Source organism: Amaranthus tricolor, chromosome 6 (assembly GCF_026212465.1).
Source record: "Amaranthus tricolor cultivar Red isolate AtriRed21 chromosome 6, ASM2621246v1, whole genome shotgun sequence".
In the NCBI taxonomy this organism is placed as follows: domain Eukaryota; kingdom Viridiplantae; phylum Streptophyta; class Magnoliopsida; order Caryophyllales; family Amaranthaceae; genus Amaranthus; species Amaranthus tricolor.
In genome coordinates, this window is record NC_080052.1 from 25,249,868 (window position 1) to 25,275,202 (window position 25,335).

At 34.0% G+C, this 25,335-nt stretch overlaps 2 protein-coding genes and 1 pseudogene across 6 annotated transcripts; all 3 read right to left on the reverse strand.

Annotated features, from left to right (window-relative positions):
* Nucleotides 1–1,819: 1,819 nt before the first annotated feature.
* LOC130815032 (uncharacterized) lies at nucleotides 1,820–12,997 on the reverse strand. Of its 2 annotated transcripts, XM_057681362.1 has the most exons (10): nucleotides 12,787–12,997; nucleotides 8,269–8,370; nucleotides 7,092–7,260; nucleotides 6,627–6,715; nucleotides 6,373–6,436; nucleotides 5,109–5,186; nucleotides 3,653–3,729; nucleotides 3,499–3,565; nucleotides 3,311–3,418; nucleotides 1,820–2,117 (listed from the first exon to the last, which is right to left on the reverse strand). In XM_057681362.1, exons 3-10 carry the CDS (start codon nucleotides 7,161–7,163, stop codon nucleotides 2,088–2,090), a joined length of 585 nt encoding a protein of 194 aa, XP_057537345.1. In that variant the 5' UTR covers nucleotides 7,164–7,260; nucleotides 8,269–8,370; nucleotides 12,787–12,997; the 3' UTR covers nucleotides 1,820–2,087. The 2 variants fall into 2 exon arrangements, with proteins under 2 accessions (XP_057537345.1, XP_057537344.1); XM_057681361.1 differs by lacking the exon at nucleotides 8,269–8,370.
* Nucleotides 12,998–13,727: 730 nt separating this feature from the next.
* LOC130815379 (putative F-box/LRR-repeat protein 23) lies at nucleotides 13,728–18,133 on the reverse strand. 4 transcript variants are annotated; one of them, XM_057681832.1, is made up of 3 exons: nucleotides 17,682–18,133; nucleotides 14,973–15,597; nucleotides 13,729–14,866 (listed from the first exon to the last, which is right to left on the reverse strand). In XM_057681832.1, the coding sequence occupies exons 1-2, from the start codon at nucleotides 18,005–18,007 to the stop codon at nucleotides 15,012–15,014; spliced, it is 912 nt and encodes a 303-aa protein (XP_057537815.1). In that variant the 5' UTR covers nucleotides 18,008–18,133; the 3' UTR covers nucleotides 13,729–14,866; nucleotides 14,973–15,011. The 4 variants fall into 4 exon arrangements, with proteins under 4 accessions (XP_057537814.1, XP_057537815.1, XP_057537817.1 ...); XM_057681834.1 differs by having other exon boundaries at nucleotides 13,732–14,434; nucleotides 15,002–15,597; XM_057681833.1 differs by having other exon boundaries at nucleotides 13,733–14,434.
* A 2,043-nt stretch (nucleotides 18,134–20,176) lies between these two features.
* LOC130815257 (putative F-box/LRR-repeat protein 23) lies at nucleotides 20,177–24,073 on the reverse strand (annotated as a pseudogene).
* Between the last annotated feature and the right edge of the window lie 1,262 nt (nucleotides 24,074–25,335).

Here is a 25,335-nt window from a genome sequence, read left to right on the forward strand (position 1 = left end):
CAATTTTTTTTATAAAATTAAGATATTTACTAAAGAAGGAAAGTGAGTTGGGCTCTTAATAGCCGTTTTTTCTAAAGACGATCTCTCTCGAGAGAGAGAGCCTATAGTTCCTAACATACTGTTTCCCTGTCCTATGAAATTTAATTACTGTCTCATTTAATAATAATCTTCATAACCTTCTAATCTCATCAATAGCTTTAAGGAAATATCTCAAACCTAGTAAGAGAGATCTCAAACACTATTACTATTGAGATTCAAGCTAAAAGCAAATATTCTTTCCATTTTATTGAATTTACAACATATGATTTAAACAACTTTTACATGTTTTAGTTATATATTATAAACTCATAGAAAATAATAGAGTAAGAGTCATATTCCGAATTTAATGAATAGGTTAACTGGTTTTACTTCTAAGATTCTAAATTTACATATCAAACATACCATAAATGTGTTGTATTGGCTAGAAAATTATGGTTTACATATCAATAACATAAATAAATGCGTTACATGGCCTAGAAAGTTATGCTATGATATATTTGAGTTAAAAAAAGTTGTTTTTATTATATTATGACAAAAAGTGTCAAAAAGTATCTAATAAATTTTTCTTTTTCAAAAAAGTACCTAATAAAACAACTTTTTCCAAAAAATACCTAACAAAAAATTTTCTTTTCAAAAGAATACCAAGTAACGGCTAGGGTTAAATTTTCCGTTAACATTTGTTTTTTCCCTTCGAAAAAACTGACCCAATTCCATTTCCTTATTCACAATATTTTCTCTCTCCTATAAATCCTCATGTTCTTCCTCACTCACTGTTTCGAAGACCCCATTACAGACGCCTCATTTTCTTCGCTCAAGCAACCATTTATTTGCAATTTTAAAGTTCTTCTTCCTTTACTCACTTCCCTCTGCGAAAATCTTCAAGTAAGTAACTTTGCCTTAATTTTTTTTTGTTCGAAAATTTGGCATAATTTTGTTGAATTTTACACTTTTGCTTTAATTCTTCTTGTTGAATTTTACACTTTTGCTTTAATTCTTGTTGGATTTGATTTTTTTTTCAATCATTTTGTTTTAGGCTGTGTGACCTCATGAAACCTATTAAGAATAGGATTTACTTTGGGGGTTTTTTTGTAACAAAATGTAATAGTATTGTGTATGATTGAAAGGGTTTTAAGATTAAGACATTAAAAGAGGAAGTTTGTTACTTTGAAATTGTACATTTGATTAAGATGATTGTGGTTTGGATGATGTGGGAAGGATTTGGTCTAAAAAAAGGGTATACTTTATTTGATGGGAGAAGTTAGATTAAAGATGATAAAGATATCCCTTCCTTTTTAGAATCCCCTAAATTGATAGATGGTACCACTTGTATATTGTACATGAAGGGGATAATATGGGGGAAAAATTCAAAGACCACTTGTATATATGATGTAGTGTTTGTATTGGATAATTATATTGTGTTCTTAGTACGCTTTTGAAAAGAAAAATTCTACTAGATACTTTTTAAAAATGGGCAAAAAAAAATAATAGAAAACTTAACTTCAGTCGTTACTTGGTACTCTTTTAAAAAGAAAATTTTTTGTTAGGTATTTTTTGGAAAAAAGTTTTTTATTAGGTACTTTTTGACACTTTTTCCTTGTTTTTATTCCAGCGAATTTACAATCTTTCGAATAAACAAATACAGTCTTATGAATAAATACTAGTTGATTTACTCTATCCATTTGAGATTATTATTGACGGTGATATTTTCCCTAAAATGTCACTATTCGTAGCATTTTCAAAGCGGACAACGGGAATATACAACATTTTTTGTGGTCGTGAATTGAACTTCTCAAAAAAGCAAATAGTCAATATATTGCAATCCAATTGTTTACCTACAGTGCTTCACATTGTCAACAAGATAATAAATAATAAATACAAAAAATGAACTTTGATACCAGAAGAGATCATGCCTAACTAAAATCGGAACTTTAACGAAGATAATGTAAACCCTCATGAGATTCATACAGGGAAGCAGCAAAAACTTAACTGTTGCACTAACAGCATACAAGATCTTTGACAGTTTCACGAAACGATGATTCTATCCGAGATCAGCCTAATCTTGCTTCCCTTTTCAGCACCTGCAACAAGATTCAGCGGAAGTAAGATAAGAAAGCTAATGGATTATGAAAACAGAATGAGACATCAGAACTATGTTTCTGATCTAAATACTTTCATCAATTTCACAACTTGCCTCATCAATGGGTCAAATCTGTAAAGACGTGGGCATTACGACATGGAAACTTTTATTAATCTAACGCATATGTAGCGCAAACCAATTAAATTGGAACGAATCAACCAATCTCATTAATAACTTTTAAGTGAAGATGGAGAAATCAACCAAACTTCTAGACCAACACAGTTTGGAAGGAACCGGATGCTATATGATAGTACAATTTTATTCACAATGGACCACAGTAAAAGTATTTTAATTTTACAAACTCAAATTTCATCAGATATTAAGCATTGATAAAGATGTATCCTTACTAACACTTAATTGTAGTACATGAACAGATGGACATATACATGATGCCTCTATACGATAACAGGAACATAAACTTCAACCATCGCCCAGATTTTGTCACATTTACTATTTTAGTCTGTCCAACATGGTTTGACACATTACCTCTTTTGGCCATGACTCCACTATAATACCCCACTATATATCAAACAATTAGGTTTTCTCTCCTAGATTAAAGCCAGTAATTACTCCACTAAAGAACATGACCAAACCTATAATACCCATTAAACATTTTCCTTGTCCTTGGTACGTATGCAAACCCCCTGAGTATCAAACTCAGGGGGGCAGAGGAATAATTATGAAGGGAAAAGACAACAATATACTGGACCAAGATTTCAGGGTTCGAAAGCGAGGAGTGATTGAACAACAAACAATGCAATTCCATCTGCCCTGAAGATTTATGGAGCCTATCTACAAGACTCTGCATATGTTAGGTTAGGCTTGTAACTTGTTATTAGGACGCTTTTACACAAGGTGTATAACTACTTGGGCATAAGTTTATCCAGATAAAAGTAGCAAACTACCAGAAATGGTAAAGCATATGGATTAACCGAAGGGAAAGAACAATGATCAATCCCAAGGGAGAGCAGGCAATGCCAACCTATTTGTTACAGCATTCGAAAATGATGGACATATTAAGCATCACATCATTTAATAGATTTTTTGATATGGTGATCCAAGATTCATCAAAAACTGCTACTGTATGACACTATAAAAGTGAAGGCATGTAGTGGCTATAAGCAAAGCTGGTACCACTTCTGCAAACTTTATCAAGATAGTGGTTCTTGGACGCATCTGCCCTTCCATGGGAACAAAATGAGCAGTTACAATGGCTGGGAAACCTGCACCATCTAAGACACCCTGCATTGGGTAAAAACAGTCAGGAAAACTTTCAAATTGGTGAAAATTAATGACTAAAAAGACACAGATTGGAGATATACCCTCACTATTCCAGCGACAAATGCACCGCAGTTAAAAGTTCCCATATCTTTGGGTATAGATATAAATCTGAAGTTGTCACAGATCAAATTAATCAAGTAGGCATGGCGTTAAAGTTGGGAAAAATTATAACCATTACAAAATTATTGCTGCTACCTGTTCACAAGAAGCTCCTTCTCACTGATCATATATTCATCTTCATGTTCAGTGCCCTTCTCAAGGGAGTCAGCAACCTATCATTAATTTTTTTAAGAAAAACATTTAAGATGATGCAGAATGTAAGCAAAAAAAGAATGTTATAACTACAGAAGTATAGATAGATGTGTAGTATTTGATCCATGACATCTCTCTTCATACATTCTCAATAAACCATCTGTGAGAGAAGAGAGATTTCAAAAGCTAAATTTCATTAAAGACATTAAGTTTGTAGTATTCAATAACTGTCTTCCATCTTCGGCGAGACGTGATCAATCGCTAGAGGTTAGTTTTCATACGGTTACGCTTCCGCTATATTTTAATGGTGTCATTAAGTTTGTCGAATATGTTTAGAATAATTTCATTCTTACAAGTGGCAAAAACATGTGGATTGTGATGGATGTGTGGGAACACATTGAGGAACAGAATTTGAAAAAAGATGCACAAAAAAATTTTAGATCGAAGGTCATTGAGGACAAGACACATGTTTCATATTAGTGGAGTTGGTACTGCAAAATTTTTTTACGAAGGTCAAAGATGGCTCACATAAGTTAAAAAAAAAAAGGAAATGGGTTGGCAAGAGAAAATACATCAGAAAAAAGAGAATGACAGTTATGCAACCAACACAATTTTGGTATTGGATGTGTCATCAATATCCATGCAAACATACTGAGCAAGTCTCATGAGTGAATCCTCTATGCTAACATAAAGAAAAGAACAAGCAAATTGTGGCAAAGTCTTAAAAATTGAAGCAAGATCAAATATAGGAAATCATGATCATAAGTGAATTTTAGAGCCATCTCAAATATCAAATATACTTTATTACCTATCCTATTAACACACTTCAAAGTATTAGTGTAATCAAGACAACTCTATCATAGAGCCCAAAAAGGAAAGCCTAATGAATTACTCCCTTTGTCCCCATGAAATAGCAATAGCACAACACAATTATTAAAGAAAATGGTGAGGATATTTAAATTGTGTAGATAGGATTAAAAGTGCAAGAAAATGAGATAAGATGTGTGGATAAGAATTAAAGAAAGTGGTGGAGATATTACCCAAACCAGAAATGTTGCAAAGTAAAAAGAACGGACTAAAATAAAAAGGTCGGTAAATTCATAGGTATTAAGGGAATAATAAACAGCACAATGCATTCAAATTTCAAAACTATACTATGTATTAATCTAATCAAGACAACTCTACAATAGAGCACAAAAAGAAAAGTCTAATGAGTTAATAAATTGCACAATGCATTCAAATTTTAAAGCTCTACTGATTTGGCAATCATCACTGTTTCCATATGCATGTAAACCCCCTCCTGTGTCTACCCTAAAGAAAAATTGACATAGGGAGAAACTTTTTAACCTATCAAAATACTCAAATCTGCAAGGAACATGGAAATATTAGAATTTCATACCTTCCCAAATAACACCTTCCACACAGTACTGTGTACAAAAGACAGAATACCAAGTAAGCGTGTTTCCCTTCTGTTACCCTGCAATTTTTCACATATCAACAAAAAAACAAGGTTCACATAAGAAATTTCAATATATATATATAACTGTAAAGTAATGGTAACTAGAAAAATTGCGCACGTTAGAAAACTTTACACATCTGGAATGCAGTTCACAGACATATTCAACTCCACAAAAACATACAACATTCCATTAGCCCAATACCACTAAGTGAGGTTTTTGGGTAGGTTATATGCAACCCTAGCCTCGTAATAACAAAGAGGATGATTTCCAATTGACCTTTTATCCACCAACAGCATATACGGCTGCTTATTTTCATCCAAGTGGTACTGTTTCAGAGATACAATGGTCATTAGCTCAGAGTTCAGAATGTTTCTGCTAACTCCATTAGGGGCATTCGCAATTCCATACACAGAATAATGCCGACCAAAACCCAGCAACTCAATATTTAAAACAGAATACCAGTCTAGACAATAGTCCAAGATTAGACTGAACTAGTAAATCTCTGCTAAATCCCCAACCAACAATAATAAGACTGCAGTAATTCAACATGTATAGTACAAAATCATAAATAAGATAATTTTTGAAGGAATGGTTTACAAACAAAGAAATAAATACCACCACAAGCAAAAAAAAAAAAAGTAGTTTTGGTCCAGCATAACCGCAGAAAATAAACTCTTTGACTTTACTTATTCTATCACCAGCAAGCAAATTTACTTTTCTCTCACTGTTGGAATCAATCAGAAACCAATGAATAAATGCAACTGTACATCAATACACCCTTTTACATATGGTGAGAAATGAAATGGAAAGCATCGAAGAATGGAATCAATAGAAAAGCTCATCATGTGATAGATCATAGTTAATAATCTTGCCAAGAGGCAACAATTTTAAGGACAAAAGGTGGTAATCACTTCCATATATGGAAATTTCAAAAATAACGCCTTTGTGGCTCAGAATCTGGATTTCCTGGGATTTAAACCAGACCTAACCAAGATAATTTGGCTTAACCCAAAGACTGATTGTCATTGGTCCCCTCCATTCTAGTGCTATACCAGTCTAGCCCATTTTTCCCTGTTTACAACCTGACTTCCATTAATGAGTGACAGTAGAGCAGGGGGCAAGGGTGGGATTTCAACTGACTAATTGAACAAAGAACAAAATATTTAATCAAAAGAAAAAAAGACTAGTTAAATCATACTCTACCTTCTCCCTATGGCAAAGAAGTTCCAGCACTCGTGCTCCAACAGCATATCCCGCATCTTCTAGTCTGCATCAAGAGATATGCCAGCTTTTGTTAAAAACATAATTAAAAAATAATTCCATAGTTCCATTTTGACCAACAAGGTCACAAAATGCTGGTTTCATGACAAAAATTCATCCTCTTGCACACTTAAAGCTGGTTAAAAACGAAAAAAGAAAAAAAAAAAAAAAAAAAGTGATTATGCAAAAATTATCACCTTCGCTCTAGTTCAGTAATATTGTCCACCTGGGTCTGATTATACTGTACAATCTCCGAAAACAAAAAGGCAAAGGCACTTAAGCTGACCTGCAAAAGAAAAATGAACCTAGAATGAGACTTCCATTGAAAGTACAACTAAGAAACAGAATATAGACTGCTAGCATATCCATCTTCAATAATGAGATCATTACAACAACATGCTATTACCCCAATGTCAAATGGCTCCCACCAGAGAGCATTTTGGGATCAGAAGTACACAATCTTATCCGTGTGAGATCATGAACTAACAAAAAAGAAGTCAAAAAAGACTTAGCAACAGGGAGTGTAATCATTTAAGTCTTAGAGCAAAAGCAGTCAGAAAATAGTCTAAAACCGAGACAATACATTCATATAATGGAAGGAGCATTAGTAGAAACATTAAAAGGGTAATTAAGTTCAATGATAGTGAAGTCAAGCATCGTACCTCTTGTTTTCCTTTGCTCAAGGGTTTGTCAAGAATGTTAGTGTATTGTTTCATCTTCCCCACTCCAATCATTTCAATCACTCTTTCTCAGACAAGGCACGTATGTGTATTTCGTCTAACAAATGTGGTTAAGCTCTTACAAAAATAGCCTTCAATATGAAAAAATGACCTGCAAAAAATGTTTAGTTACACAACTTGCTCTATGGCTTCATTAAATTTGAAACAATGCAAAGTTTTACATATATTCATTCACCAACAACAATTCTTTAGTACTCATCCTTGTTTTGTTTTTACATATATTCATTCACCAACAACAATTCTTTAATTCTCATTGTCAAATAAGACGAAAATAATAGACAAGCGGAGAGTAATTTTGTTTTTCCACTACTTTAGTCAATCTTTTGGGATTAAGGTTTTGGCATCCTTGTTTTTGAAATATAAATTTTGTTGAGTACCATCCTACTAATGATTATTCAAATGAAGGAAACCAGCTCTCGTGCTACTTAAGCTTCATTATGTTATTGCATTGTTCGAGAAAAACAAATTTGGTTCTGGTGTTTATAGTACTTTACTTGGACCCTGTGTTACTTGGACATGTGTACTCAAGTCGGATACCGGTACGTGTTCAACTGTCGAATATGTCTAAATATTCAATTTTACGCCTAAAATGAAGTGTTTAAGTGCCATACCAATGTCCGAGTATCAAGGATCGAACACTGGTACGTGAAGCAAAATGAAGAGTCCGATTAACATAGCCTAGACCAAGCACTAAAAATTCTGTTGGAAAAGCTTGGGATAAGACCACTAATATTGTGATTAGATAGATTATGGTTGTCTTGTATAATTCCATAGCAAAGAATGTTTTGTTGTACAAAATTGCGAGGAAAATGTGTCTTGTCTTCGAGTTAGGAGAGATATGGACAAAGTTCTAATGCACAACACTTTTCTTAACAAGATGAGATTAGTGCTCAAATTCAAGGGCCAAATACGTCCATCACTAAATGTTTAACAAAGATGAAGACACTGAAGCATGAAACGCGGAATGTCGTTTTAGATTTCGCTCTGAACTCTACATATTAACCGGTATCAGAACCTGGCCTGGAATGCCTGTGGTGGTGTTCTAGTTTGCCGAGGACAGAATCAGATCCAAGAGTTGAACAGAAAGGACTAAACTTACTAGCCTCGACACATCTGAAGGTTGAAGAAGACTTGAATTCCACCATCGAAGTTTCACCTTCCATAGTTGGTTCATTCATGTATGAAGAAGTTGACAAGATTTCTTGGAAAATGTGAAAAAAAATGGAGGGAATGTGAGATAAACTCTGCCACACACACCAAGAACAATACAAAAGAACACAGAAAAATTGCACACACGATATACCACACAGCTTCGAGTGCTATGTAAACTCCCACACAACTTCGAGTGTTGTATAAACTCCTTTATTTCTGAATTCTTCTTTTAAGTTCTACACATATCCCTTACAATGAGAGAGTAACATTATTTATAAAAACCCTCCCGAAACTTATGACGCTAGGGCCTTCAAACAATATAAAAGTCAGAATAAAATACAATAAACCAAATAATAACCCAGGCCCAATTAAGCACCTTTGCTGGTATGTCTTCAATATAACCAGTGTCGTAGGTGTTAGAATACCCCCGGCCCAATTAAGCACCTTGTCCTCAAGGTGCGTATTAGGAAAAGTCTTGAAGAACTTACGGCCTGTTTGGTTAGTGGTACTAAATGATGGCAATGGAAATGATTTGTAGTGTAAAATTTCATCAAAAGTTTCATATCATTGCCATGGTAAAGAAACTTTGATCACAAAAAAGTATTTTTGTTTACAAATTTCCATTACCATCTAATACCACCTCTCCCAATAGTAATGCATTGGAATAGATTTTATGAAGAAAATAAGATGATTGGCGTTGGACAAGTAAGGCCATCAAAGTAGCCAAGAGATTTTTCAACTAAAATTACACTAATTTTTCATTCTCATTACCACCATTTATTACTACCTACCAAATGGGCCGTTAGTAGCATCTTTCTAAGTCGCTATGGACTCAACCAAGCCTTCCCATAATACTAACACCTCACGAGGTTTGGACCCTTGTTGGCGGATTTATTACTAACTACGTGTGGAGGTACTCGCCCGTACAAAGCTTGAAATGGAGACATTTTAATGGGAAGGAGAGGGGATGTGTTGTAACTAAATTCAGCCCAATGTAACCACTTTGCCCATTTCTTTGGATGTTCATTGGCAAAGCATCGTAAGTATGTTTCACCATCTTGTTTACAATCTCTATCTGGCCGTCTGTTTGTGGATGAAAAGTCGTACTTCTAAGGAGATGTGTGTGCTGTAGTCGAAACATCTCCCACCAAAAAATACTCATGAAAACCTTGTCTCTGCCGGACACAATAGATGTCGGGAAACCATGCAATTGCACCACCTCTTTTACGAACTTGGCTACCACCTTAAAAGCTGTATACGAATGTTTAAGGGCCACAAAATGTCCAAACTTAGTCAACATGACCCCTTCCGAAGTGGGTAGTCCCTCTATGAAATCCATGGTAATGTGCTCCCAAACTTGAGACGCAATTGGCAAATTTTGTAGTAACCCAGCCGGACTCTGATTTGAAGCTTTTGTTTTTTGGCATATCTGACATTCACGGACGTAGTTGGTAACCTGTCGACGCATATCCTCCCAATACCACTCAGCAGCCAAACAGAGATAAGTTTTCAATTCTCCTGCATGCCCACCTAATAGAGTGTCATGGTATTCTCTAAGCAACACCGAAATAAAAGGAGAGGACCGAGCAAACACAAATTTGCCTTTGAAGAATAACCGACCATGATCAACCGTGAAACCAGTAGGAACCTATTCCCCCTTCAAGACAGCATCACGAATTCGAACCAAAGTAGCATCCTTGTTGACCTCTTCTTGTAATAAATCCGAATCTATGCCATTAGAACTCAGCAATGCGCCTAACTCCATAACCCCTTGAGGCACCCGAGAAAGAGCGTCTACCACAATCTTACTCCGCCCTGGATTATATTCAATGGCAAAGTCGAATCCCATGAGCTTCATCATTCATTAACGCCTGAAATGTAGGAGCATTCGTCAAACCGAATGGCATGACAAGGAACTCATAATGTCCTTCACGAGTTCTAAAAGCCGTTTCGTGGACGTCTTTGGTTTTCATCCTAATCTGATGGTATCTAAATTTAAGGTCTAGCTTGGTAAACACTGTCGCCCCATGGACCTCGTCCAATAATTCATCAATCATCGGTATCGGGTATTTTTCAGGAATCGTTGCCTTATTCAAGGCCCTATTGTCGACACAGAACCTCTAGGACCCATCTTTCTTTTTGACCAATATCATCGGACTTGAAAACGGACTCACTGATGGTTGTATAATTCCCGCCTTCAGCATATCATGAACCAATCTTTCAATCTCATTTTTTTGACTGTGAGGGTATCGATACGGACGGACGTTTATGGGATCAGTGACCTCTTTAAGAGAAGAGGAAATTCTTTGATAAGAATAATTCTAAGCAAAATGAACTAGCCTGACCTGCCGCAGGTCTGCTCTAGCTGCTGCAATAGATGGTACTCGGTTGCCTACAGTCCAAGTGTAGTGGGGTGCATGGCTAGTGCAGGATCCTATGTTGGGGTGTCAGGCTTTTTGGGCTGCTGGTTTGTCTAGCTCTGAGTGAAGGTACTGCATTAGTCGTAGTTGTCCTTCCATTATTTTTGGGCTTAGTGTGCTTGTATTATTAGTGGTGTGCTTGTTAAAGTGTGAGGTTGAGTCGTTGGGAGGGTTATTTAGGTCTTGTTGTTAGTGGTAGTTTTTTTGGGTAAGTTTGTATAGTTTCGCAAATGATAGAGAAGGTGGTAGAACTCAACCTTCCTAGAAGGTAGGACCTCGCTCTCTTGATGCTTAGGTAGAGTCCTTGTGTTTTGGACTCTTTTTCATGAGTTTTTGCCTTGTGTTTTTTGCGCTTTTGAATTTTAATAAAACCTTAATTTTTTTTGAAAAAAGAACAACAGTCCTTTCGTAATTCTCAAATCAAGAATTTGCAAGGTAATGAGCAACCAAATCCTTAATTTTGGGATCATTGAGAATGGACATGGGAAAGAAAGATGCTGGAAATAAAATGGGAATCCTCCCAATTTCAAGAAACCTGGATGAGAGATTTGGAGAAAAGTAGTGCCATCATGGTGCAAACTAGTCAAGCAAATCAGTTTTTTTATCTTACCTATCACCAGCACGACAACTGTGTTTAATTTAACTTCTCCTATTAAACCTCACATCATCTATAATGAACCAGATGTTGTTGACATTCTTGAACAACCAGATTCTGTTAACACTCATGCAAATCCACAATCTAGTACATAAAACTCCCGCTTATTTACAGGAAATAGATCTGCAGCATTAAATTCTTCTCATTGGTGTGGTATAGTTGAACACGGAGCATACTCATCAGCAAGTTACCAATGGACAACAGTATGAAGAACCAAGTAATATTAAGAGTCTTCAAAATCCCTTTATAGAGAGAAACTATGGACAAAGAACTAGATGCTTAGGATAAAGATAATATATGAGAGGGTGTTTGCTTACTTGAGGATAAAAAGCCAATAGAGTGGGTTCACAAAGAAAAGTAAGAAGCAAAGCATTGCCAGCAGATCTAGCTCTTGAGCTGAAGAGCAATGTCTTCATAAGCCACGTGGGTAATAAGGTTACTAAGTGATCTAGCTAGGTGTGCCAAACTTGCATACCCTCAACTGTGATATTCAATCAACAATCCATATTGCAAAGAACCTAGTTTTCTATGATCGTACCAAGTACATAGAATTAGATTGCCACTTCACTAGGGATAAACTTCTAGAAGGCTTAATCCAACCCTACCTTCCAACAAAACACTAGCTTACATATGTACTCACCAAGGTATTGCCCTTAACTCAAGTCAAAGATCTTCTTAGTAAACTAAGACTCTAAGGTTTCATTACAATCCCTCCTAGTTTGAGGGGGATGTTGAGTATCATGATGATTATGCAAGTTGTTCTAACAAAGGAAACCAGCTCACGTGCTACTTTAGCTTCCTTCATTCTGTTATGTAGTTAGATACAAAGTTTGTTGTACTAAAATCCCCTTGTAACAAACTAAGGATCTCGACTATATAGTCCTATCAAGCATTGATGTGCTTCACTCATTCAATCAATAATACAAAAGAGTGTTCTGATATACTTTCATTTTCTGACGACATGAATTATGCTCATCTTTTAAGTTTCTACAAAATTAATAACAATTAATCAAGGCGTGGTTTGCTAACAATCAGCTAAATTCAATCATATGTTCAGAATACCCAATTACAGACAATATATTAACAAACAAAAAATTAAACAAATTTCTGCAATTTCGAACATGCTAAGACCACAAGTTAACAATAAAGCATAAATTTCAAAGCTCAACCAGTTTGTAGATGATCTAGAGCGCATGAATTAAAAATAAAATTAAAGAAAAAACAATTTTCATTAACGAAAATGGATAGATATTGGTCAAAATTGGCCTAAATTAAAGGATCTCCACGGATTTTAATGAGCATTATACACAAACAAATCAAATTTTCATTGTTTATTCTTTCTGCCACTTTCAATCGGTTTAAGTATAACTATAAAAAATCAAAATAGCACCTCAGAGAGATTCGGCGTCAGCAGCAACGGCGACTTGAGTCACTAGAGGCGGCGAAACTGGATGAATAATGGCAGAAAAAGGTGATCAATGCGGTGGCGACATCTAAGATCTGACAATTTTGTGTTTGAATATTTGAGTAAACAAGGCTTTTTTGAGTTTTGATATTTGGTTAATTTCCCCTTCTTTGTTTTGTTTTTGTGTGTGCTCTTTCAAAAAATAAAAATTTATTAATGGAAAAATATAGTGAAGCCAATACTCAACACAATGCTAAAAAAATATAATTCATACAATTTAGATTTTAATGTACTTTAGGTAAAAGTAAATGATTCACATTAAAATGGTAAAAGTAAATGAAAATAACTAATATATTTCGAATTTAAGTAACTATTTACATTAAATATGATTGAGATCAATCATATTTGAACTATTAAGAAAAATATTAAAAAAAAAACTAAAATTTAAAAATTTTATATGTAAATTTACTAGTTCAAATTAAGTTATACTAGCATAACACAATAGTTATTTATAAGATTTAACAAATAAACAATAAGTCTATTATGAGACTGTCTAAGTTATGCAACTGATTTGGGCCTAATAAATTTTTATTTGTTTAATTCTGACATATTGATTTGAAGACTTAAAAAAACTAATTTAAAATTTGAATCATCCTACTATAAAGTTGGAATGAACTTTAAGTTTCAAAATTAGTCTTTTAAATCTTAAAATTAATTAATTAAGTCTTGAAATTAATCTTTTAAATCTTAAAATTATAACATTCCATGACTTCAAATGTTTAAAAGCCTTGAAATTGATTTTTTAGATCTAAAATCATTTTTTAACGATGAAATTAATTTTAAAAAATTAGAACGACCTGATAAAAAGTGTTCCACTAGTGATTTTGCGAAAGATCAATATTCTAATTCAAATATGTTTCATTTAAGCGAGCAAAGTGTAAGCTTATTGATAGTCAGGTAGTTTCCTTAAAATTAAATAATTTAATGAACAATAGAAGTTAAATAATAAGGAAATGAAATTTCTAAGGTTTAGGATTTGCAATGTACCGTCTTAATATAAATACAAATTCCTGTTTTTATGATAAGAATTTGATTTTACAGAAAAAGATCAATCCCTCCCTGTCGTTAGCCTGAATAAACACCGTCTCAGTGTCTCCAGAATGGCCACAACCACCCAAGAACTAGTGCTAATGCAAGGGCCTAATGAGTGCGCGTGACTTCAGTTGCAGATTCATCCCTTATTGGCTCATTGCACAGCTTCAACACAAACGGAAAGGTTTTCGGTTGTAAAGATATTTTCATTAATTAGTCTGCTACCGGACAAATGTTCATTCTCCATGGGTAACGTTGGAATCAGATTTATAATTTTTTGCAACAATTATAATCAAGTCCATTTAAAATCATATGTACATCATATTTATGCAAGTTGCTGATAATAGTGACTATTAAGAGTCCATCGAAAAAAACCTAGTAGTGAGTACTACAATGATACAAAGTTGTGTACAAGTACAACCAAGCCACTAAACTCCGTCTAAATGAGAGCCACTAACAAATTGTCGTCGATACCCAACAACAAAGTTAATGTAAGATCGTACTTCAAACCCTAGTGAGCACTCCAATGATGAAAAATGTACTGCCAAAATAAAGGAAAGGCTTAGAGAAAAGACTAGGGAGTACATGCATAAAGTGGTGAGGATCTAAGGCAAATACCACCTAAATAAACATTGATTCAAGTACCAACAAATCAAGTTCAAACTGCAAATAAGACAGCGAGCCAATGACCAGCATTTCACGGTACCAAAGAAGTGCTTTCAAAAGAACTGAAAGTATCGAGCACCACGCATCTCTCATACGAAAGTAGACGCAAAACAACAGAAGAATCACATTAACTATACAATGCTAGAAGTCAAACATCAACCACAATCAGCAACTAGAGTCTACATGATAAAGTTTCCTTAACTAGTCATCCTTACTATACTGCATTGTAAGGAGCATTACTCAAGTGTTCGATGCCGTTGATATTCTTGGCTAAAATCTCTGATCCTGTTGATACTATTACCTTCCTCTGGAAAGCATGATTGGGGGGGGGGGGGGGGGGGGGTAAGTAGGCAGACTCGGTGAAGAATAAACTTAAACAAAGTGCATTACTTCGAGCATAAGCAAATGCTAACCTATCACTGGTGGGAATTCAAGCACTCACAGTGTATGCTTTAATAGTCTTCATAAAAAGGGACGTCGTCGTCTGGTGAAAAATCATAGTAGTCATCATCAGACATATAGTCCATGTCATCATATTCATCTGCATAGATTTCATCAAAATCACTATCATAATCAGTGGTAAGATAGTTGTAGTCTTCAGTTGAGTCACAGGGACGCCGTATATCCTTGATCTGTGCACAGCATCTCTTCCATAAATCCCCATCAAAATTCACATGAAAACATGCACGGAGGTCAAGTGACTGAAGATGAGGACAGTTATCAAGAATTGCTTTCAGACCTTCGTCAGTTAGACTATTTCCAACAAGTTGAAGGACGTGCAGTTTAGGCATGCTTGTCGCAATCGCCAATGCCTCATCGTCACATGCCATAGTAGGATTTCTAGATCCTTGCTCGTTCAATTTAAAAGTTTTCAAAGAGGGGCAACAACGAATAATTTGTATAGTTTGGTTTCCCGTGAATGGGCACAGAGTAATGTCGAGCTCCTCCAGCAATGGAAACTTCTCAAAAGCTTGAATTAGGGCAGTGGCTGATATAGAGTAGCAGCATGCAAGGCGAAGCTGTTTCAGCTGACTACATCTGTGGTCCATTGCAAACAGTTAATATTCTTCTAATATTCAAGTTTAAAACCTCCATGAGAATAAAAACATCATAGAGCAGAAGCAGCAACATGCAAAACACAGCGTAGTCTCCATTAATTTTGTACAGATTTTAATGCATAACGTGAGGCTTGTCGACAAATACAATTATTGTATCCTTGTCAAAAAGGTTTAAACTAGACAGTCATACAGACTTGATGAACAAATCGATTTTAATAATACAATAAAGCTATAAGTGCCATTCAGAGAATGCAGTCTTATATCACAATTACAGTACGAAAAATATCACAATCACAATGTCCTACTCCACATCTAACAGACCTTCCCAGTCGAATTTGTACTTCACAACCTACTAATACCCTCCCAGATTCAAAGAACATTTAACACTAAGTAATGGCAACCCATTAAAATGAACAACATCGGCTAATAGGATTTTCCACCAATGAGTCCTTTTTATATTTTCTTTGTGCTTCCTCTCTCACTCTCTCTCTCTGTGTCTTGGAGATCAATTGTTCACAGTTGTTTTTTCATGCATTTGCATATGTTTGGAAAGACACGCTCAAAAGTATCTTATCGAAAGAATGTTGTGCTTACAAATCTAGATGAAGAGGCATTGCATTCATTTTCCATAGATACATGAGATGATAATCATAGATCATTTTTTCTCAAACACAAGTTTATGTACATGAACCTTGCAATCCTATTTTCACATATTTTCTGAATCTCTTGTTCAGTACAACATAAATTTATCATCAAATCTTACAAAAAGTTGTGCTACTCATCATATTTCAAAGTGTACTTCAAATTTGCCAAGCCAAGCGGGATAGCAATCAAATAACACTTGAAGATTGTTTTCATGCACCTCATAATTTTAAAGGCATACGTGGCTACAAAATCTTCATCATCATACAGATTTTAGTGTTTGGAAAATAAATATTCGTGAAATTCCTGATTGCATGGGTTGTTCATTTTGATTGATAAAGATATTCAACTTTTCATTTATTTTTGTGTTCATGTAATGTATTGTCTACTATTTCAATTTGCAAATACGAAAGATGAAACCAAAGCTTAAGGTGCATGCGAAGCATTAACATAACAGATATGTGGTTCCCTGGATCATTGTTTTCTTTAAAGGCAATGGGAATAGGGAATGGGAATAGGGGGAGGGTGGTATTTGAGTTCAAACTTAAATTCTTATATTGTTCATCCAAGTCTCATCTAAGTTCGTAACATAACAAACAAGGAATAAGACTTTTTTTTATCTTATAAGTCTCGTATTAAAGTCTAGCAAATAGCGTTCCCTTGTGCCAAACACCCCCTAAAAGAAGGTGAAACATTACTAGCATAGTGGCAAATGATACAATGGCATTTTTTCCCTGCCTTTTCTTATATTCTATTCTATTCTATTTTCCTTAACAGGTTTGCAGCCAACAGGATAGAGAGAAGGGAGGGAGGGAGGGAGGGAGGAAAGAAAGCAGGTCGAAATTTATTGAGCTAAAAGAGGCCATCTAGATTGAGGGAACAAGAAAGGGGGAAATCCCAAACACTAGGGGGTGTTTTGATTTGGCCGAAAACAATGTACAAATGCAAAATTATAATTAATTTCCCGTTTGTAGAATGGAGGTGTTGAGAATGGGAGGGCTACCAAAATGTTTGCAAAGTGATGAAAAACTTTTTTCAAACCCAAATTTTTCATTTAATTCCCTTGTCAAAACAAACAGCCGAAATTGGGGAAAACGATCACAGGAAATGATTCCTCATGAACCAAACACCCCCAAAAATTTCCCATTTTCAGCGCAAATAGTAGGGGCGGGGCCGGGAATTCGCAAACCCCATACCCACAAGGATAAACACTTGAGAAATGTAAGGGTTTTAAGACCAGTATGAGGTCATTCATGCAATGGAAACGAACATTCTAAAGCCTCAATTAGATTCCATTTTGAAATCATTCTGACAAATCAATTTGAAATTACGACAATCTTCACTACCTATTCGTGAACATCAAAATTTGCAGGAAAATAAGCAATTAATCGAATTAAAAAAAATCCATACAGAGATACATACCGCTGAGAAATGTAGGATATAAGTTCATCGCTCCCAAAACCTTCAATATCCAATTTGATCAAACCACCGGAACTACGATCAACAGCGCTATACAGCATTTTCTCGTGTTTAAAGGCCAATTCAGGCTCGTCAACATTCTGCATCATAACGTTACGCCAAATAGAGGGGTCTTTGCAGAGATTGTACCATAATTTACATACAAATTGAGCATTTTCAAGGATTTCTATGGTGTCCAATTTCATCAAGATCATCAGGGTCACATCGCGAGGCAATTCTAACCAGTTTTGAGAATCCGAAGTTAAAAACGATGGCTCCATAGACGACATCGCTAGGGTTTCAAATCTTTCTACGGTAACGGCAACACAGACCTCGATTTCACTCTCTAATTTTATCTCTCCCTCGGATGAAGGTGCTCGAACGACATATGTACATTGTCTCTAGTCAATAGTAGGGTAACAGGAGTAATAAATAAGAAAAAATTGTACTATTAAATAATATCATCTATATTCATTTGTTATGAATATTGATTATTACTAATTATTTTTAAATAATTTAAATTTTGTATATTTTTTTGCTTATAAAAGCATCTCTTGTCATATTTTAACTTTGTTGATAACACATTTTGTCACGATTTAACCGGGTAATATAAGTACATACCATTAAAGAGGAGTAGGGTTAGGCGCCAATGAAAAAGCATGAGGAAGAAAAGTGAGTGTAACGGCTAGTAGGTACCTACAATAATCGGTTAAAATGTGGTAAGGTGCGTTTTCACCAAAAAGTATATAAAGATTAAATTATTCATAAATAATCAATAGTAGAGAATATTCAGAATAATTTTCCTAATAAATACACATGCATTCAACTGAGACAACGTTTCTCAGAAAGCCTGAGCCTGGCCAATAGAGATAGTCATATTATGAAATCGTTTCATTTAAAAATATGTGATTAAATAAATTTACAAATGATATATATTTTACAAAAATATCTTTTTTTCTGAATAATATTTTACAAAAATATCTCAATAAATAAAGCTTTGTTGCACATGCAAGACTTCATTGGTTGGTTCATCCCTCACAAGACTTCATTGGTTGGGGTTCATCCCTCACTTGATTCGAACACTCACTTTACACAACTTAAATACTTGGGAAAAGATGTTTGGTGTAGATAAGTATACGTGCATTTCTTATTTATATGAGATGCTAATAATTAATATATATTACCAAAGTCCAATCAAAACAACTTTTTTATTATCGCAAATAAAGGTAAAAAAATTAAAATTATAAATATCCAACATAAATAGAAGACGTTAATAGATGTTCTTGTAATCAATAGCCTTCAATTTTAAAAACATATTACAAAAATTAAAAACTAGAATAAAGAAAACTTTAAAAAGACAGTGTGAATACATGCATAAAGTGGTTAGGATCCAAGGCAATACCACCTAAATAAACAATGATAAAGTACCAACTGATCAAATTCAAACTGCAAATAAGACAGATGTGTCCTAGCCTCAAAAGGATAGCAAAATGGATAGGTAATTATAATTACCCTCTTTGTATCCATATCCACTTTAAATTTTCATATTCACCACCTATCTACTACCTATAACGAATAGGATTTTTCATATCTATACCCACCCACTACCCACTAAAATCATATCCATACCCGCCCCAACAAGGACAGATGCAGTGCTAAACCAGTATAAGTTTACCCACCTGCCAACCCTAGATGTGTCGATGACCAACACCTCACAGTACCAATAATAGGAACTTTCAACAATCATGCTTTAGACTAATGGTTGAAGACTTTTTCTTTCATCTTTATAATAAAATTCAATTCTCACCAATAGAGATTCTCTAAACTACACCCGTCAAAAAATAATAACTTTCACATGAAATGAAAGGATCATCCATCAGACATCTCTCATAGAAAAGTGAACACTTGAATACTTGATAACATAAACCAAACTGTCAAAAGAAGATTGAAAGTGAACACTTGAATACTTGATAACATAAACCAAACCGTCAAAAGAAGATTCACATCAACAACTAATACAACACTAGAAGTCATAAATCTACCACAATCAGCAACTAGAATCTCCATGATAGAGTTTCCTAAACTAGACATACTAATTATTATACAACTCCAGAGTTTGATGTCGTTGATACTTAGCTCGAATCATTAGTCTTGTTGATACTATGGCCTTCAACGGTCCACTTGTGAGCATCAGAGTTAAGAAGGCAGATTAAATAAAACTTGATGAAGAAATAAACGTACGACCCATTTTATAGGTGGTATTAAATGGTAGTAATAAGAATGAAAATTAGCATAATTTTGGTAGAAAAATCTCTTAGCTATATTAATGGTCATGCTTGTCCAACTTCAATCATCTCAGATTCTACATAAAATTCATTCTGATGCATTACCATTGGGAGAGGTGGTATTAGGGTTAATGAAAAATTGTAAAAAAAAAAAACAAAAAAAAAAGAGCCCTTTTTATTATCAAAGTTTTATCACCATAGGAATGACACGAAACTTTTAATTAAATGTTACGCTATGAATAATTCTCATTACCACCATTTGGTACCACAGCCAAACAAGCTGTTAAAGATAGTTGTAATAATCATACAGGCATAAGCAAACGCTTACCCAGGGCTGATGAGAACTCTGGGCACTCCTGGTGAATAATAGTCTAGAAAAAAATTTTCATCAAAACGATCGTCGTCTGAAGATTCAGTCAGACCACCGGACATGCAATACTCTTCATATGCATCATAAATATTATTACTAGTGGTAGGATAGTTGTAGTCTTCAGTGGAGTCATAGGGACGTCGTAGATCCTTGATCTGTTCACAGCATCTCTTCCATAAGTTTCCGGCAAAATTCACATGAAAACATGCACGGAGGTCAAGGGACTGAATATGAGGACAGTTATCAAGGATTGCTTTCAGACCATTATCTGTCAGACAATTTCCAATAAGCTGAAGGGCGTACAGTTTAGGCATGCTTGTCGCAATTGCCAGTGCCTCTTCGTCAGACACCAGAGATGGATTTCTAGATCCTTGCTAGTTTAATTTAAAAGATTTCAGAGAGGGGCAACAACGAATAATTTGTATAGTTCGGTCTCCTGTAAATGGGTACATAGTAAGCTCAAGCTGCTCCAGCAATGGAAACTTCATGAGAGCTTGAATTAGGGCATTGGCTGATATTGAGTAGCAGCATGCAAGGCGAAGCTGTTTCAGCTGACTACATCTGTGGATCATTGCAAGCGGTAAATGTTCTTCTAATATTCATACCCTTAAACTAAATAAGCAGCTTGATTACAATAACACAGTAAAGCTATGAGCGCCATTTAGAGCAACACAAATCTTATATCACACATTACAATTGCATTATAAAAAATATGCAATTGTCCCACTTCAAATCTGACAAACATTCCTTGACAAATATGCTATTCACAACTAGAGGTGTTCAATTTTAGCGGGTAGAGTTGGCCGGGTCAGACAAAAATCTTAATAGGTTGGACCGGGTCAGGATCCCATTTGACCTGCCTCAACCAGGCACATTAAAAAATGTAAATAATGAAAAAGACTTGGGACAATTGTCTAGAATCGTACCAGTAATATATGCTGTTTCCAGTTCATATCAGAAGTCTATGAGCCGAGATGTTGATCATTTTACTATGTTGAATGAAAGAAATAGATCAAATATCAACAAGAAACTATAAAAAGAAGAAAAGTCTAGATTACAATAGGTGTAGACTTATACTTCAACCAATTATAAGTGCTTGATAATTGAAATGTCCAGAAACTTGCAAAGTTGCAATACTAAGAGCTCAAAATATTAGCTTCACCTAGGTTCTAACCAGTAAATATCAATTTGAAATGTCCAGAATCATGTTGTTTCATAAATGCTTTTATTCTTAAGCCAATGTTCTCTGTTTAGCAGTTTAGCTATCAAAAAACAGAGTTAATATTGTTCAGTTATTTTGTTAATTTCAATTTCTTTGACACAATTCAACATACACTAAAATAAATGCTGTAAGAAATAATTATTGGTGTAATATACAGTCCACCCGTTGGCCAATAAATTTTACCATATGGGTCCACCAATTAGAACAAGTCGTTAGAAAATTAAGAAAATTTGAAAAAAGTTGAGCGAAAAAATAAAAAAAATTAATCAAATAAGCGAAATTTTAAACTTTTCCCAAAAGTAAGCGTCCAAACCCCAAAGCTGTGCTTTGGAGCTGTTCGGGTCAAAAAAGACAAAATAGCTGTTCGCAGTTAGTAACTGCGAACAGCTATTTTGTCTTTTTCCTGTTCGCAGTCTAACTGCGAACAATTATTTTGTGTTTTTTGAACTGTTCGCAGTTACCAACTGCGAACAGCTAGTTTGTCTTATATACTGTTCGCAGTTAGTAACTGCGAACAGCTCCAAAGCACAGCTTTGGGGTTTGGACGCTTACTTTTGGAATTTGTTTAAAATTTCGCTTATTTAATTACTTTTTTTTATTTTTTCGCTCAACAATTTCAAAAATTCGAAAATTAATGGGTTGAGCATTATAAGACGGGCTGTGTCACGCCAATAAATTTAATGGGCCTTGTCCCGTTGCACACCTCTATTCACATCCTATTAATACTCTCCCAGATTATCCCATTTAGATGAACTTATGGATCTGGGATTTTCCACCGAGGTGTCCTTTTTCGTTCTCTTTGTGTTTCCTATCTCTCTTGCTCCCTCCTTCCTTTGTTCATTCACTTACCATAGTTCTAGTACTTTCAATAGCATTGATAAATGATTCTGGAAGTCTCTAGTCACTACATCTATTATCCTCTACCATATTTTATATAGTAAACATTTTTATTTGAAACCACCGGTTATTTTGTGAGTTATGGAATAACTGTACAGTCAGCATTCTAGTTTTTCAGTCTTTCAATCTTAGTAAGAAAACCTTTGTGAGTCAACGTATCTCAAAGCTTATTTTTACTAATTAATCAGCATTTGCAAATCATCATAAAAATACAAAAAGAATAATCGTAAAATAAACAAAATTAAAAAAAAAAATTAAAATCAGATCCTACGTGATTTCATAATTTACTAAAGACTTCTTTCCGAGCCAAGCACCATAGAGAAGAAATAACCCTTTAATGAAAGTTTTCTTACATCTTTTGTCAAAATCAAAATTTCAAAGGCATACGTGCCTATCAAATCTTCATTACCAAATCTACATTATCAAATTTTCATTCATAATGTTTGTGGTGAATGCCGTTAAATTTTTCAACTTGTCAATCGATTATGCTTAACGCAATTTACTTTGGTGTTCATGTAATGCAATGCCTACAAATTCAATTCTAAAAACTAAAGATGAAGCCAAAGCTAAGGTGCATGAGAAGCATTATAAAGCATTATTACCAAAAACGTAATAATTTTCGGCATCTATCTACAAAAAAGAGAAGCAAACAAAAAGGGTGAAAATGAATGGTAGTGTCATACGATAGTAATGAAGTTTGATTTTTCTTATCCTTTTATTATTCTATTGTATTATATTTATCACATGCGCTAGTCATGATCAGTTGAAAATAACTTTTTTGTGTAAAAGTACGATTATGTACGTCCAATCCCTTTAAACCCTAATGGAGGGGTACCCAGTAAACGATATTGGTAGTGTAAAATATGTTGTTTTCTTACATTCTATTCCATTTTTATCAAAAAATTTGCAATCAATAAGGTAGAGAGAAGGAAGAGAGGAATGAAAACAGGTAGAAATAAGTAGAGCAAAAAGAGGCCATCTAGATTGAGGGTTATAGAGAAGGGGAAACAGCAAACACTAAAAAGTTTCCCAATTCCAGGAAACAATCCAAACTCATCAAGTAAACACTTAAGAAATTCAAGAGTTTTAAGACAAGTATGTAAAATTCATTCATGCAATTCTGAAGCCTCATTTAGGTTCCCATTTCAAATTATTTTTTTCATTATAATTAAAATTAGGACAATCTTCGCTACCTGTTCTTCAACATCACAATTTTCATTCATCAAAAAGAACAAAATCCATAAAAACATACATACCTCTGAGAAATGTAAAATATAAGTTCATCGCCACCAAAACCTTCAATATCAAGTTTGATCAAACCGCCGGAACTACGATCAACAGCGCTACACAGCATTTTCTCGAGTTTTTTAGCCAATTTAGGCTCATGAAGATTCTGCATCACAACATTACGCCAAATAGAGGGGTCCTTACAGAGATTGTACCGTGATTTACAAACAAATTGAGCGGTTTCAAGGATTTCTTTGGTCTCTAATTTCATCAAGATCGACAGCGTAACGTCGCGGGGCAATTCTAGCCATTTTTGAGAATCCAAAGTTGAAACGATGACTCCATAGACATCAATAATTCCTTAAAAGTTAGGAATTGAATTAATATGCTGCATTAAAATTGTGCACAATACTTAGCTGCATTAAATTGGTGATTATGCCATATAAAGAAATAATTGTTGTATTAAGTTTATATAACTTGCTATAGTGATTACTTTAAATTTATTAAGCATATATTTTTATTCTAAATAAATATAATTTCTTAATCAACTTTTCAATTAGAATCATTATAACTATTAACAACATATTTTAATTTAGATAGGTTACCTACTTTAGGTTTGAAAATCCAAATACTTCCTCCGTTTTAAAATACTTGCAGTGTTTTCTTCTTTACGCTATTCAATGCACTAATTTAATTTTTAATATCTCTAATTATATTTACTAAAAAATTATAAAAATTTTATATTTATAATATTTGCAATAAAAAGAATCAAACAAGATCTCACTGGCTTAACTATGTTTTAACTTATAGATTAAATAATCACAAATTAAAAGTGATGAATAAATAGTGTCATTTTTCGAATGTTGTAAGTAATTTGGAACGAAGGAGGTATGTGATAAGGATGGAGAAATTAATTTGTAGTCGCATTGAGAATGTTGTTTACAAAGAGATATTTCAAAACCTCTAAAATGTTATTTATATGCTCCCTCCGTTCATTTTTGTTCTTTCCATTTACTTTTTACATATTTTTTAATGCAAATTTTAAACTTTAATATCTCGAAATACACATAATAAAAAATTATAAAAAATACTTAATAAAAAAGTATACATTAAAACGAATCTAACGAAATCTCACATGAATATATTTTATCTTCTAAATATATGTTAAAAACATTAATTAAATTTATCTCTCCTTAAGATGAAATATTCTAAATGGGAAGAATATTAGAGAATAGAAGGAGTAATAAACATCTTTATAATTGTTTTAAAAAAAATTCTATCATTATTCGTTATAAAATATCCATGTCTACATGCATGAATCGTCACATGTATTTATATATTATCCAACTATCACTATATTACTATTTATAAATCCAGAAATCACACTTTATAGTAAATTTTAATTTTAAATAAATTATACTTGTGCTGTTGTTTAAAAATCTGATTATTATTATTATTATTATTATTATTATTATTATTATTATTATTATTAAAAGTCTTCAACCATGAGGATTTAGTTGAAAAATTAGTTAAATTGATTAGCTTATTCATTATGTGATGATGATTTATCTAGAGTTCAAATAATAAATATTTACATGTATATATTTTTATTTAACA

Coding starts and splice junctions, on each gene's coding strand:
- LOC130815032 (XM_057681361.1), bottom strand. CDS start 7,163: ATGATTGGAGTGGGGAAGATGAAACAATACACTAACATTCTTGACAAA. Junction 6,437..6,626: donor ATTACTGAACTAGAGCGAAG/GTGATAATTTTT, acceptor CTCTTGATGCAG/ACTAGAAGATGCGGGATATG. Junction 2,118..3,310: donor TGATAAAGTTTGCAGAAGTG/GTACCAGCTTTG, acceptor ATCTTGTTGCAG/GTGCTGAAAAGGGAAGCAAG.
- LOC130815379 (XM_057681831.1), bottom strand. CDS start 18,007: ATGTCGTCTATGGAGCCATCGTTTTTAACTTCGGATTCTCAAAACTGG. Junction 15,598..17,681: donor ATATCCTACATTTCTCAGCG/GTATGTATCTCT, acceptor AATGGACCACAG/ATGTAGTCAGCTGAAACAGC.